Source organism: Mesocricetus auratus, unplaced genomic scaffold, assembly GCF_017639785.1.
Source record: "Mesocricetus auratus isolate SY011 unplaced genomic scaffold, BCM_Maur_2.0 Super-Scaffold_100023, whole genome shotgun sequence".
In the NCBI taxonomy this organism is placed as follows: Eukaryota; Metazoa; Chordata; class Mammalia; order Rodentia; family Cricetidae; genus Mesocricetus; species Mesocricetus auratus.
Window position 1 is genome coordinate 1,539,780 of NW_024429204.1, and position 15,969 is coordinate 1,555,748.

Here is a 15,969-nt window from a genome sequence, read left to right on the forward strand (position 1 = left end):
ATCCATCCATCCATCTATCTATCCTTCTACACAGGGTTTCTCTGTGTAGCCCTGGCTGTCCTGGAACTCACTCTGTAGACCAGGCTGGCCTCGAACTCACAGTGATCCGCCTGCCTCTGCCTCCCAAGTGCTGGGATTAAAGGCGTGCACCACCACTGCCCAGCATATGCTCTTTTTTTTCTTTTTATCGAAAACAAAGAACAAAAACCAGCAGCCAGGTTTTGAGTTTTTAGTATATGCAATCACAGAACACCACTTGTAAATTCTGTTTTTTTCCTTCCTTTTTTAAATGAGGCCCTTTATTTCCAAAGGAGGACCTTAACAGAGTTGGTTTTCTGAAAAGACGACTCTCCATCTTGACAGGCAGAAAGGAGTCCTCACGAAAGGCTTGTAGAAGACGCCCGAGACAGGTTGTGGCAGCAGCGGGCGTTTTTTGTTGAAGCCACGGGGCTGATTCTGCAAAGCCGCGTGGAGGAGCAGCCTATGCCTTCTATGGCCAAATCTCGGGCGCACATTTTTTTTTTTTTGTGGGACACCCTGCACAAGCGGCCGGGCTCTCATTAAGATGCAGCCCGTTAGACGATCACTAGGGAGAGCTTGCTAGGGTGTGAGAAGCACTTTGAGTAACATTCCATGAAAGCATTAGACTGTTAGAGATTAGGAGGGCCCTGATTGTCCGCAGTGGGGGGGGGGGAGGACTGAATCGAATGTGCGCACATGTCAGCGTGAAATAGCTGCTGACACAAATTGAACATGTGCAATTTTTTAAAAAGGTGGTATTGAATAACAGGCCAACAGCCATCCCTCTCGGCATTTTAGGCTTCTTTCTTCTCTCCACTTTGGCTCTGTGTTGAGTCGCTCCCATCAGGCAAGGTCCCATAGGATAAGCCATTTGAGTCTGGTTGTATTTTGTCCAACATTTGTTTCCCTGTGGAGATAATAATCATAAAAGACCTTTTGAGCTCTTAAGAGATAAAAAAATGTCCTAATAATTTCTCTCCAGTTCTGGCCACATTTTATGCCTTAAAAAAATACACTATGTGGTTACCGTCTCAATGAAAAAGATAAAACGTCAAGGAGAGGCTCACACACACAAAAAATCTCATAGCACTTGTCATGTGGTCACACGCTTGCCCACATGTGACATCTGCCCACTCTGTGCTGGGCACAGAAACAGGCTGGGACAATCAATCAGGGGAGTCACATAAGTCACATTAGTCACTCGTCTCCAAACCCTCTCTCTGAAGGGTTTTGTCTTCCCCCTTTGTCCATACAACAACACAGGAAAACTTCATGAGCCAGAGGCTTTGAGAGCATTGCCGATCCTATACCTGAAGCTTCGAGAAGTGGAAAATAGTTAATGAGCAAAAAACCCCCAAAACACACAACCTCCCCAAAACAGAACCCTTTTAGTTTCCAGCATTTTTACTTCTTACAAAAAACAACCAGTCTTTAACAAGCCCCAGTGAGCATTGTTGCTACAAATGTCAATTCTATCACTGACTACTCTTGATTAGGTAGCTCACAAGCCAAAGAGAACACAAAACCCACTTCCTTGCTCTTCCATCTTTTGATCTTACTAGAAACTTTAGTCACTTTTGCTTTAAAGGCACGATGGACAGAATGGCGGACAATCAACCTCTACTGTTGCATGGAAATCTGTAGTTCACCCCAGGCCCCTCGCAAAGCTGAGGGAGTGAGCGGGTGGATGGGTTAGGGTGTGAGAGTGGTAAGGATGGCTGACTTCGCTCTGGGGTTTGCTTCTGTCGTGTACCAAATGGGCACAAGGTGTGTTGTTTCTCAGGGGAAACAAACGAGTATTGGAAAGTACCCACTGGCCCGGTCTGCATGAATGAGGTGAGGAAGGAGAGTGTTCACGTCCTGGTGACTGTGGCGGTCCGCTCTTAGCACCACGGCAAATGAGCTGCCTCAGTCTTCCTCAGGAGTGATGCTCTTCAGCATCCAGACTGTCAATCCTGCCTCGGATGTCCCATCAAAGGGTCTGTAGGTGTCAGGGACCTACCACTCCCCATTCATCCAGGTCTTTAAGGAAACCCCAGTGAGATCTCCCAAGTGACCCGCATCGAGGAAGCCTTGTCAGTTTTCCAACAATCTCACTGTTTTGTGCAGAGCTGACATCTATAAATTATCAACATTTATACCTCCCCGGGCTTCATCACTAAATGAACTTCTTGAGGGGAAAATTATGCTTTTATGTTAACATCCAAAATAGTGCCAACAATGATTAATTTATGAGGATAAATTTTCTTTTTTTGTAATGTGAAAAGATGGCATTTATTCGTTTGTGTGTATGCATGCATGCATGGAGGTTAGAACACTTGTAAGAGTTGGTTATCTCCTTCAACCATGTGAGTCCCAGGGAGTGGACTGGTGTCCTCAGGCTTGGTGGCAAGTCCTTTTATCCACTGAACCAGGCCCAAGGATAATCTCTTATAAATTAGAGAAAAATATACATTTTTTTCTTACCAGGAATATTCCCAAAATCAATAAAAGACTGTTGTAGATGTTCATTTTCTCTATTTCTTGTCACCAAGAATACTCCAAGGAATGACAAAAAGCACCTGTAAGGAACATGTTTATAAAGAACACAGGAATACTGAAACAGGTCGTAGTATTACATAACTGTGCTCTAACTTGTACATGATGACATAAATTCCATCAGTTTTGTATATCCCATTTCTTATGGTAAACTGCCTCAAACTTGTCTTAATTTTTACAGCCAGTAAAAGTTATACCCAGAACCAAGACTTGGGCAGTTTCCAATAAATCTCTGCCCCAGGTTTTCACCATCTGGAGGCTAATTCAGGCTCTAAACCCTTTGGGTAGACACTAGGTCTCGTTTTTTCTATTCATGCATGCCCAGACCCATTACTGGCATGCAACATGAGTGAAAAACAAGTTATTCTTTAATTTTCTAAGAAATCTCATTGTCCTTGGCCATAAGAGTAGTCATAGTTTCCAGACCCCAGAAGTTTGGCCGCGCCCAAATGTCTTATGAAATTGAATTTTCAAGATAGATGGCTTCCTATGTTGAAAATACACTAGGCTCAAGTTTGCATAACAATGGTCATGCTGAATAGCAGATCAAGAGGCAGCTAAGCATTAATAAGGTTGTGCTTGGAGCCAATGGAAGCAGCTATTCATTGGCAACACATCACCGGGGTTTGGTTCTCTGCTTGCCAGCAATGTTGGCAGTGATATCCACCGAATCTCTAGAAGGGGCCAAACTGGGTGCTTTATGATAGGAAGGGCAGCTACCAACCTGAAGCTACTTGAACCTAAGAGAAGGATCTACAAGCCTTGGCCTTTTGCTTGGGGACAGGTGGACCTGAGAGAGAACTAAAAGATGATAGACTAACCATAGACCCCAGTGGATTTATCGTGATTTTGGCTGGAACTGCAAATCCCCAATGTTTCAGAGCCCTCAAAGGGATACATAAGTCACAAAGCCAAGGCCACAGAGCCCTGTGTAGAATGTTAAGTTGAAAAATGTTTCTTATAGTATGTTTCAATGTTCTGTACTTCAGGTAGGATGCCAAAAATCCTATATAAGATTAATAGAACTTCATATACCTTACCTCTGAGACTTAAAAAATTTTTTTCAAGACATGGTTTCTCTGTGTAAGAGCCCCTAGCTGCCCTAGAACTAGCTCTGTAGACCAGGCTGGCCTTGAACTCACAGAGATCCACCTGCCTCTGCCTCTTGAGTGCTGGGATTAAAGGCGAGCGCAGCCACCACCCCCTGGCTGCCTCTGAAACTTTAACTCACCCAAAAAGGTATATAAACACAGTGAGAGAGGCAGCACCAAGGAATTCCTGGTAGAATATGATGCCTGTATAAGAAGAGGACAGAGTTAATTTTAGGGTAGCGACATTTATAACAGCAGCACGTTATTTTTTTTAAGTTGTGTAAATACATTTTTCTGTGTGTGGTTTCCCTTGAAATGTGCATTCAGTATTTTGATTTAAAAGAGTCTGTGTGCTATTCTTATACTTGAAGCTACTCAAAAGATTCACATGGACGTGTAGGCTTAGTATAATTATCAATGTTATAAAAACCAACATGTTCTGTGGGCAGAAATCTCATTTTTGTCTATATACATGCATGTATGTGCGCACACACGCATGGTCCTATGTGTGCACACATGCCAGAGGCCAGAGCACCACACGTGTCTTTTCTCATGGGTCTCACATTGCCTTGTTTTTAGAGGCAGGGTCTCTCACTGACCCTGGGCTTATTAATGTGGCTCGGCTGTCTGTAGTTAGCCTCTGGAATCACAGACACAGTATTTTTATTATTATTATTTTTAATGTGGGTTTGATTTGGGGATTGAACTCAGGTCCTCGTGCTTGTGTGGAAAGCCCTTTAACTGAGATGTTTTCCCAGCACTGTAAGCAGCAATGTCCAGGTTTCCACCCCCCCCCCCCTTGAACATGCAAGGGAACAAAACTACAGCCACCATTCTCCACCTATGGTTTTCATCAGGACTGAGGGAGCCTACCACGAGAATCCAGGTGACTCCGGAGGCCACTGGCATGGCAGGTCTCCCCCAGGCTACCTGCTGCGGCCATGCTATCCCTTCGACTGTGTCCTATGTTCTGTAAGTCTGGTCAGGTGCCCTCATGGGCTCTGGAGGAATCTCTGGCAATTGGGTGTTGCTCTAGTTCCATTTTTCCCCAGGAACTTCCTCCTATTTCCTTCCTCTGGTTTCCCCCTGTAGGTCATGGGGGGGAGCAGGGGTTGGGTGGGGGTGGTGTCCTCTCTCTGGTATCCCCCTGTAGGTCATGGGGGAGGGGTGGGGCGGTGGGAGCGTGTATCATCTGCTTTAGTGAACTTCTCCCCTCTCCCAGTTAGTCTCAGCGACTTCTTCATTTGAGGTCCCAAAGGACTTCATAGAGCTTTTATTAAGTAGGAAATCTTTAACTCACAGACCATCTGAAACTAGCCCTGTGCGTGGCAGGTGGGTTTTGTTGGCTGGGCAGAGAACATTTGCTGTCTTTTGGAAGGTAGTACCGTAGGGTGCCAGAGACACCATGGTGAGCAGGTGGTGTCTTACGTTTCTTCGTGTTTCTGTGAGTTTGAATCAAGTGCATGGGCTCAGTATGTTCCTTTTCTTTCTGTGATTGACTTGATTCTCTTAACAATGTCCCCGTGTTTCACCAGCCTTGGAGCAAGTGTCCTTTTAAAGGGTGAATAGTACTCTTTTTGTGTGCAATTGCCACTTTTTTTTTCCTGTCCACTCATCTGTCAGTGGGTACTGGGACTGCTCTCATCTTCTGGATATTATGGCTAATGCTACAAATTTTGTTCATGTTTGGGGAACATGATTGCTGGATTGTAGAATAACTAAAAACAACCTGAATAACCGCATACTGTTTTCCATAATGGCTATATAATTTTATATTTCCATTTACCAATGGTACAGGAGTTTAACATCCTAATCTCTCTCACATCCTTGCTGCTACCTTTTTTTTCTTTCAGTAGTGGCCACCCTAGGGTTGGAGAGATTACTCAGCTGTTAAGAACACTAGCTACTCTTCTACAGGTCCTGTGTTCAATGCCCAGCACCCACATGGCGGCTCACAACCATCGATAACCACAGTCTCCATGGGATCCAGTGCCTTCTTCTGGTATGCAGATGTACATGTAGACAAAATGCCCACATACATAAAATACATACACAAGCAAATCTTTGGCTGGGCATGGAGGTGTAATCCCAGCACTTGGGAGACAGAGGCAGGAAGATCGTGAGTTAGAGGCCAGCCTGGGCTACAGAGCGAGTCCCAGGCCCGTGTGGGCTACACAGCAGTAGCCTGATGAGAGAGGGCAGATGCAGCAATCAGCTTTGAGCTTACTGAAAACATTGAGATCGGAGCCTGCCACTAACAGATTTATAAATGGTTTACTTGAATCCGTTGTCTTTTGGCTTGGATCAGGTTTTTACATTTGTACTGTTTTTTGACGTTATCATCTCTGCAACATGGAAAAGTATTCATTAAAATACGAGAGCTGTAGGAGAGGAAATCTCAAATGTGGATGTCTGTCAGGCCTTCCGTGCAAGTCAGGTAAGTTTCCGTGCAACGATAAACTAGGTCAGGGGCTCCATTCTCTCATTAAGGTGATGTGGGCCAGGAGGGAGGTGTTCAAGGAACTGGGGGGTGTTTGGCCTGCAGGGAAGAATCGAGAGGGTTTTCCCCCCTCCCTGTGATTAGCAGGAGCTGCAAGCAGAACCCTGAGAAGGCTCAGCAAAGGTGAAAGTGTCTTGAATTCATAAGGAAGCTCACTTGGGCTCTAGTGGAAGGAGACACTTTCTAGCCATTCTCCGAGTTAATGAGAGTCATCAAGACGGGGCTTGAGCTGCCTCAGGAAGCAGAGGGCATCGGGGCATAAGTCACACAAAGGGGAGGACTGTGGAGGAAATTAGATACCGGTTGGAGGCTGGGGGACCCGGACTCCCAAAGCTTCCGTGTTCTGCCTCTGAGAGAGCCTCGAACCCGTGGTGGGGCGGCTCCACCTACCCGTGGAAAGCCGGGACTCACCTGCGATGATGGCGCTGGTTGTAAAGAAAACATGGTTGACTGGGACCACTGCGGTCATCGTGTAGAGCTTTGTGGCTTGGTTCAGGAACCTACGGGGAGACAGCGATCACTGAAGTTTCAGCTTAGCTGCGCTGGGGAGGGCGCTAGCAATAACCTCAGAAATGCATGCTCTGCAGCCACAACTACAAAGGGAAAGGAGAGCAGGGAAAAGGCACTTCCAATCAGCGGCCATAGCTTAGATGCATCTGATGTCTGAGATCAGATGTCAGGTTTTATGGTCTGTTTAAACCAACAACAGTAACAATGAAAAGCAATTAATCATATTCTGAGGCCACAGGAGTTTGACTTGGAATCGATTCAAACTGCTGGACCGGTATCACGCCGGGGTTGACTCATTAAGGGTAGGGCCTTTAGAATCTGTTAAGTATCATATCTGAGGGGGGGTCGAGCATATAGCTATCCACTGACGTGCCACGTGCCAAGAAAGCAGACAGAGAAGCAGAGGAATGTTTAATGTTTCAAAGGCGATGGATGCTTGGTACTCCAGCTGCAGCGCACATGTGGGGAGCCGAGCTTCTTCTGCTCCGGCCGCCACCGGGAACTCGAGTTCCCACGCAGGCTGTGCTTCTCTGGCAGGGACAAAGCAGTGCCTCCCGTGGAATCACCTGGGAGGTGTCAAAAAAACAAAAGCACTGATGGCAGGTAGGACAAGTGATTTGCTTGATCTCCAGCAAGGGACAGCAGATGTCAAGAATAACTGAAAAAGAAAAAGAAGAGGCTTGTGGATAAAGCTAGTGTGTGTGTGTGTGTGTGTGTGTGTGTGTGTGTGTGTGTGTCTGTGTGTGTACATGCACATGCGCCTGTGCACACGTGAATGTGTGTCTGTATACATACAGACACTGAATACACTTGTACAAGCAAACCTCCTTGGATAATTTTAATAGGAATCGAGGCGGAGGATGGCAGTTTTACTTGGTGAGAGCTAAATAAGGTTGACAGGATGTGGTCTTCCTTCATCTGTGTCTGCCTTTAAATTCCTGAAGCGTGGTATAAAGCAATGACACTAATCGTTAAATCCCCAAAGGCGCTGTAGCAGCAACAATTGATTCAGAAGACAGAAGTGGTCAAAATAGCAATATTCAAGCATTGATACACACACACCCAGCCTCAGGAAGTCGGTTTCTCCTGTCACTCTCCTGACACGGGCCCAGGACCTACTTAGGACCCACGGGACAGACTGCTGCCACCTGTAGAGCAAGTCCTGCCCCTCCTCAGCACTTTGAGATCTGGTTTCCTTCTGGGCATTGGGGAAGACACTTCTGCATAGTGTTTTGGGGTGAACTCTCTGGCTAACTCAAGAGAGTGAAAAGCGGGGACAGTGATTAAAGCAGATGGAGGTGTGTGTGTGGGGGAGCAGGAATTAAAAAATGTTCCATGTCACCAGTATTAGGACCCAAGAGAAACATGAAACAATCATTCCTAAATCCCCATGGGTATGAGGGAAATTCTGGCCAAAGATGCAAAGTTCTGGGGGAGGAGGGTTTTCCTCCGGGCCAAAACGTCTGGTTTTGTCCATCTCTGGGCAAATTAATGAGCGGGAGCTAAGAGATGGAGGTGAAGGGTTCACACGTTCCCTATATTTAGAATGCAACCCTGGATGTGGACCTGCCCTTTTGATTTATTGCTAACGACAACCTGTGTACGATATGTATTAATTACATGCAGAAGAGCATCGGGGAAGCATCAAAGCACACTCAGCCGTCGGATGGCGCCTCGCTTTTAGAGTGCACCGGGTGCAAGCGAAGGCAGCCCTCAGTGCAAGCCAATCAGCGGATGGGAGAAGAAAGCCAGGCACGCTGGCTATGGAGAAGCTGGAGGTCTTATACCTTTGAGAGGCCATTGCATTTCATTTCGATTATCAGCTAAGCCAAGGCAAAGAGAAGCACGGGAGCCCTGAGAAGTTAGTTACTGAGTTTGCAGACGCTGACTTACTTGACTTGGAAAACACAAGAGGCTATCATGATAACAAGCATGACATAGAAGATGGCGTAAGTTAGCTGCATTTTACCCGTCACAGAAAGAGTGATCATGCCTGAGACGGCTTTCACTGAAATCACAGTCAATGAGGCTGGAAGAAAAAAAAAAAAAAAGAAAACACAGATTAAAAAACACGTATTTCAGACAGACACGTAAACTAGGTTTGCTTGCTAAACTAGGTTTGCTTGCTGGAGAGGCGAGCGTGCCGATTTTGCTCTTAGGATGACGTTTGGGAGGGCGTGTGGCGGAGGTGGGCGCACGCGCGCAGGACCCTGCGGCTCACACTGCTGCGCTGGGTCTGCCGTGGGATGGGGGTCTGCTGCTTCCGTGTCCAGGTGCTCACTTTCCAGCCGGGACTGTTGGAAGAATGCCACGGAGCTGACAGGAAGCACTAGCGGATGGGACAGGCGAACGCAGTGAAGGGAAGCAGCGGGTCAGAGTGCCCATTCAGCCTTCAAGGGATAAATGTCAAACTACGGCGAAAAGCTGCTCACTGAGTCAACCTGCGCTTACTGAGGGTCCTGCTGAGATTGTGTTAGTGGATGCTCTGTACTTTCTGACAATGAAGAGGACCAGAACTAGAACCGAGTATTCATTTCTCAGAGAGAACTGTAAATATGACATTTATGTATAAGCAGCAGCAGCTGATTCTCTGTGCTGAGGAGGGCCTCCCGTGTGGGAAGAGGCTGGCGGATCTCTATGAGTTCGAGGCCAGCCTGGTCTACAGAGTGAGTTCCAGGACAGCCAAGGCTACAAAGAGAAACCCTGTCTTGAACTCCACCCCCCAATCAACTGTCATCTTTTTCATAATTTACTTTTATTTTACGTGCATTGGTGTGTCGCCACGGGTGTCAGGGGGGTCACTGGAACTGGAGTTACAGAGAGTTGTGAGCTGTCGTGTGGGTGCTGGGAATCGAACGTGGGTCCTCTCTCTCCAGCCCTCAAGTCATTTCTTAACATTTGGGCACAGCGTTATTTTACCTTTTCCAAGGAAGAATGTATCACAATGTGCGACTCACACAGTTGATACCACTTAGGAACTTATTTTCCACCACCACTAAGCATTTTCTATGCCATGAAGTATTCTAAAGGCTTTTATTGGCTGTCAAGAATGCCTTTGTATGAGGTGTATAATTTATTTTGACAATTTCCTATTTTTGGATATTTAGATTGAATTCTTTTTTCCCCCCTTTCTTACATTAAAATGAGGCTGCGGTGAATTTCCCTGAACATAAACCTGTCCATCATTCTGCCTATTTCCGTGGAAAATCACCTGAAGGGGAATCAGTGTGTTGACAGTCGTGTGTGAAGGCTTTGAGACGGCCTCACAGACAGCCTTCTGGAGAAGGGAGTCATGCTGTCATAGTGTCAGTCTTCACGACACACTTTTTTTTTATTGTTTTCTTTCTATCTTGCTCTATCTTCTTAATCACCAACCATAAACACAAATTCCTTTCATCGCTAAGGCACATTCTCCTGGCATCCCGCCCCTTCCTGATTTGATTTCTGGCTTTCTTTAGCACTTAGTTCTTTCTCCCATTCCAGGGATTCCTGGGTGACAAGATAGGAGATTAACATCTCCTGATCAAAGCCATCGATATTTTCAGTTGTTAATTTTGCTTTGACAACCGGAGTGTGCTAGAAATAGGGTGAGGTTTCTGGATCCCCAGGGTTCTGAGCCTTGGGAGGACTGTGCATCAAGGCCTAAGATTTTTTTTTTAAAGAAAGGTCACAGATAGTCATTCGCAATACTCACCACACTGTGCAACAGAACTCAAAACCTAAACCATGCCCAAATAACAAAAAACTCACTAGACGCATCCTGAGATTTCACTGACATTCAAAAATTGCTAAGAAAATACAATTTAAATAATCTCAGCACACACACACACACACACACACACACACACAAATGGTCAATGTTTGAGGTGATGGATATGTTAACTATTGGTGTGATTTGTAACAACGTTGTTCATAACTCATAATACCTCTTTACCCCATAAAGCTTCCATATATATATATATATATATATATATATATATATATATATGATGATCATCTAAATGAAATCACTAAATAATGGGGGCAACAGAACCCCAATTGTTCATTTCTTGTCATCAAATGAAGCTTCCTGTCTTGAGATTGGGTTACGCCTAATTGAGTCGTTGGCCAGAGGGGTCCAGTAGGACTCCTCAAACAATCCCGGTTGTTACCAAGACTTTAGGTTGCTGTCAACAAGTGACAGCTCCTCATTGCTGAAGACAACACCTACACAGCTCATTGAACATGGAGAAACTGGCTGGCACCTGCCTTAGAGCCTTCACCCCTATGTTCTAGCATCTTTGGCACAGGAAGGAACTCAGCATGTGACCAAAAGAAATGCAAACACCAAGCCAGCCACAAGCGCTCTGATCTACCATAGTGTCCTGCCGGCAAGATATGCTATGGTGACGGTGACACACCAAAATTTGATTTGACTTAAGGCCTACTCCACGAGATGGAATCTATACCCAACACTGCTTGGGCGACTGAGAAACTGAGAATAGATAACCTAGGGACACAGGGTAAAACCAAATGCTACTGGTCTAAAATAAGAGTAACAATAAAAATGGTGCCTAATGGCATCCTGTTCTGCTCGTAAATTGGTGCCTTGCTCAGACCATCCCCAGAGAAGCTTCCTCCAGCAACAGTTGGGTCAAATACAGAGACTCACAGCCAGACATCTGCAGAGAATGAGAGAGACTCCATGGAACACTCAGCCCTAAATGGATGTCTCCATCAAATCCCTCCCCTTGGGTCTCAGAGAACCCTGAATAAGAGGAGCCAGAAAGAGTCTGAGAGTCAGAGAGGATGAGGGCACCAAGAAAACAAGACGCTCTGAATCAACACGATCAGAACACATTTGAGCTCGCAGGGTCTGTATCAGGCCCTCTGCATACAAGCCTTCCAGTTTAGTGTTTCTATGGGATTCCTGAGTGAGCGAATCCCCCCACCCCTTGGATCCTTTTCCTTCTGTTTGTTTTGCACAATTCTGACATGTTAGTTTTTCTATTTTCTTACTATGTTTTACTTTATTACATCTTATTTTATTATTATCTCTTAGAAGCCTGTTTATTTTCTAATGAGAGACAGAGAGGGAGGGGATCCAGATGGGAAGGGAGGTAGGGAGGAACTAGGAGGAGTGGAGGGAGGGGAAACTGTAATCAGGATGTGTCGTGTGAGGGGGGGGGTAAACACCTATTTTCAATAAAAGGAAAAAATTCAAAAAATGATATCACCAGATACAGATAAGACAGCTACTCAATGGAAGCCCCCTTTGTTCCCCTTCCCCCCTTCTCTCCTCCCCCCCTCTCTCCTCTTCTTTCCTCCCTGTTTTCTTTTTTTTTGAGACATGTCTCACGTAGCCCACGCCTGACCTCAAGCTCAAGAACGCAGCTGAGTCTGACCTTGAGCTCCTGTTCTGCTTGCATATCCGAAGCGGCAGGGCTAGAGACATCTTCATCTGTCACCCAACCAATACTAGATCAGTCATGAAGACGGAAACTACCCACGAGGTTCCTCTCCCTCTCACATCTAGGGAGGCTGACCAGGGAGGGAGCTGGTCCTGACGGAGAGGCCCTTGCCCTAGTGCTAACCACGGCAGGTGTAGAGACCGAGAAGGAGGAGGCTTTGGAAGGACTCTTTCTAGAAGATAGCAGGCATGTATGTGGCTATTTCAGTGACCTGCACAGAGCTGTGCCCATGCACACGGACTGAATCCAGTTCAGAACCATTTTGAAAATGAATCTGAGAGTTACTCTGAAGTGCAATTTGAAAAATCTCTCCTTTTCCCTTTTTTACAAAAAAGAAAACTGGTTTCAATTACATTCATGCTCATAACTTGATCTTAATCCTGTTATTTTGACTTTTCTTTTATTTCAAATATTTTTTCTATATTGCATGTTTTTCTCTTTTTCTTGTTTGCTTTTGAGACAAATACAAGGATCCCCCCTCCGTTTTCTTGATCGCCAAAACACCTGCTGTGGTGTTTGTGTGGGGTGTGTTTGTTTCTGAAGGTAAGTGTCATAAACACAAATCCTCCGACGCAGAGGAGGGGACTAACTGACTAAAGCCCAGCACCTCATTAATGGGTGAGCTGCACCTACCCCAGTGACGTCAGGACAGCCTTCGGTCCATCTTATGGCAAAGAAAGGTTAAAGGAAGACTTCTAAATAAAGTATTTAGAGAAAATTACCCAAAGCGGGCCGTGAGCTATCTTAGTGTTGGCATACAAGTCTCTGAGAAAAAAGCACACAAAATACAGTTGGGTATCTAGGTATTAGGTTGCAAACTTTCCCAGGAGCCAATGGGACGCAAAGTAAACACAGAACGAAATAAATATAGTATTTAAGAAAATCATGATGTTCATGCTTACGTTAACCATATTTAAGTAAAATAAATAAACAGGCGAGATCTTGTTAAGCAGGTTCTGACATAAACGGAGTTCGGTTCCTTCTTCCTTTGAATATTTTCAATCATTCTCTTAAACAACCCTCGTATTCTCAGGGAGAGAAAAAATTACCAACAGGTGAAAAAATTGAGTATATTTTAAGAGGATTAAATATGTGTAAACTGAGAAATGATATGCAAAGTGTAATTTGTACAGTTGGGACTTTGGTTTTGAGGGTCGGAGGTCAAAAACAGAAACAGGCTATCATTTTGATACTCTAAAACATGTTGAAGCTCCCCCACAGATATTCAATTTTGTAAAATATCCTAGTATATGCATTCTGCTGCTGTTGGTATGATGTTCCTTACATGTTTATCAATTAAGAGATCAAATTCTTTCATACAGATTTTATTTCTACTAGATCTATATTTTTTCAGTTTGGTAAAATTTCTCATTTCAATTAGAAGTTATATATTTTTTTCTCATTTTTCCCCCAAGTTTTTCTTTATATATTTGAAGCCATGCTAGTAGGGGATTTATACTTTTTTTTTTGCCCTTCCAAATTCTTATATTAAGTATGTTGCTTACAAACAATTAGATTTTTGAATGTTTTCTTGCCTTTTACTTAAAACATTTAATACATTTGAAAAGAAAGAAAGAAAACATAAACAGTGAAACAGGGATAGCGTATCTGGCTGGGTACTTCCCTTCAGTTTCCTGACTTAGCACAGGGGGGAGACCGGCCCTTACCAAGGAGTGCCACCAGGGCGAGCAGGATCACAATGTTCTTCATTCCTTTTCTTTTATGGAAATACAGAAGGATGCAGAAAACCAGGATTTCTAAGATCTAAAAATGAAACAGATTGAAAAAAAAGAGAAAAATAAGAAGTTACTCTATATAGCCCACAAGATGCCCCAAACATCTGCTTGGATTTACCACGCTTCTCACGAGGGCTGCGGTGACTGAGGCTCCCAGGGCTGGCTGACTGCCGGGCAGTGCCAAGGCCCTCGGTCGCCCAAAAGAGCCTGAAAGCCACCTACCTACCAGAGACACCAAGCCCAGCTCTCCAGCCTCAGGTCCCCAGCCTTTCTAGTCTCATTTACCCGACTGTTTGTCGTCCCTGCGTGCTCTGGGCAGACATGCTGTGTTAAATTGGGCTTTCCATCCCTGGAATGTTAAAAACCAAATGTCCCCCTGGGTAACAGTGTTTAGCCTCTGCCACAGACCTCATAGAGGATCCAGCCTGTGCCAGCCATGAATGGCCTTTGTTCTCTTATCCTTCCTCGTCCTCCCCTGCCCCCTCCACTCACTCTGCTGCAGTGGTTCTCAAGCCCTTGGGGGTTGAACCACGCTCTCCTAGGGGGAGGGCTGGGGTCACTGCACCGGGAAGGCTGTGAGCCACTGCTCTGGTTCTTGGTGATTTTTTTTTCAGAAGTCCCTTCGCCAATCTTCACACAATGGCTCTTCCTAGTTACTCAGCTCCCGGCCCGAAAGGTCACCTCCTCTGAGGTTTCCCCAACGACTACCCTGTCATCCCTCCGCACCCGGGCTCTGGGTCTCCCCGGCCTGCATATCATCATCCGGCGCATTTCTCTCTCTGTTTCTTCTCCGTGTTCTCAACTAGAGACAGACCGAGCCAGCTCCGTGAAAACAGGAACCTGATCTGTTCTCTTTGTCACTCTCCCTGTGTCCAGCGTACAGTTGGTCACTGAGTGTGAGCATTCATGGAATTCACGAGTCTATTTCAAACAGCTGGGCCTGCCAAGCAGACCTAATATCCAATAAACTGAAAACCTAAAATTTTTCTGGGTTTGAGAAACGCCTAGTACCATCTTGAACTCTCAGTGTTTAGGGGTTTTTACACTTAAAAATCTGCCACCCTTAAGAAATCCGAAACCCAGCTGTGGTTATTTTTGGTACAGAGGTGGTAACCCCTGCGGTGAGACCGTAAATATGCAGATTTGCTTTCTCAACAGAAGACAAATAATTGTTTTTGTTCGCTTGCTTTTTTTTTTTTTTAACAATCATTGAGTTTAGGACGTCATTATTTCCAGGGTTGAGTTTTACTTATAGAGCCTTCTCTAAGTAATGTAAATTTCTGTTTGGGCTCTAGATCCTGCCATTGGCTAGATCTCCCTCAGTTAGGACGTTTTCCATGTAATATGGAAGATTAAATTATCCTTTCAACTCTTCCCTGGCAAACGAAGCCAATTATTATCACTTTTCTGCAAGGCCTTTAGCTTATGCCCTACAAAAGCTGTCTGAGTATTATTGCATGTCTTCCCTCCAAGTACTCCTATGGCTCCTCCCCAAGTGCTTCCTATGCCTTCCCTTCAAGTGCTCCCTATGGCTCCTCCCCAAGGGCTCCCTATGTCTTCTCCCCAACTGCTCCCTATGCCTTCTCCCCAAATGCTCCCTATGCCTTCCCTCCAAGTGCTCCCTATGCCTTCCCTCCAAGTGCTCCCTATGCTTTCTCTCCAAGTGCTCCCTATGCCTTCTCCCCAAATGCTCCCTATGCCTTCTCCCCAAGTGCTCCCTATGCTTTCCCTCCAAGTGCTCCCTTGGGCGTTTTAGTCTCCTTCTACCTATATCAGGAAGGCCTTCTTGGCCCAATGTCCCTCAGTGAAGGCATCCAGTCCTCACCTGATGTACCTGTAGCACTGGATTCATTACCAGGGGACAGAGGCCCTCCCTGACAGAGCAGAGCATGAAACATCTGCTTCACGCTCACACTGAATTTTGGCGAGGCAGGATATAGATAGTTGTAGCCAGTTCTAAAAAAAAATCATGTAGATTTCTTTTCCCCTCCTCAAATTCCATCCCTGTGGCTTTAGATAAATAAAACATGAGTTCTCTTTATCTGCAGGATGGCTACCAGTGGCACTGGGTTCCGCCTTGTGCCGAGAAGTCACACAGCTCCCAGGGATAAAATATTCAAGCA

The 15,969-nt window shown here is 45.4% G+C and overlaps 1 protein-coding gene across 2 annotated transcripts in view; it reads right to left on the bottom strand.

Annotated features, from left to right (window-relative positions):
- Nucleotides 1–215: 215 nt before the first annotated feature.
- Nucleotides 216–15,969, bottom strand: part of Nipal2 (NIPA like domain containing 2) — an 80,720-nt gene continuing 64,966 nt past the window's right edge. The window contains exons 6-11 of one of the 2 annotated variants that reach the window (XM_005072651.4): nucleotides 13,778–13,874; nucleotides 8,554–8,689; nucleotides 6,562–6,650; nucleotides 3,791–3,854; nucleotides 2,488–2,582; nucleotides 216–928 (exon numbers count right to left, since the gene is read on the bottom strand). In XM_005072651.4, the coding sequence (XP_005072708.1) occupies nucleotides 816–928; nucleotides 2,488–2,582; nucleotides 3,791–3,854; nucleotides 6,562–6,650; nucleotides 8,554–8,689; nucleotides 13,778–13,874 (594 nt within the window). In that variant the 3' untranslated portion in view covers nucleotides 216–815. Of the gene's footprint in view, nucleotides 929–2,487; nucleotides 2,583–3,790; nucleotides 3,855–6,561; nucleotides 6,651–7,057; nucleotides 7,319–8,553; nucleotides 8,690–13,777; nucleotides 13,875–15,969 lie in introns of those variants that run through there. The other variant, XM_040730383.1, reaches the window with a different exon arrangement.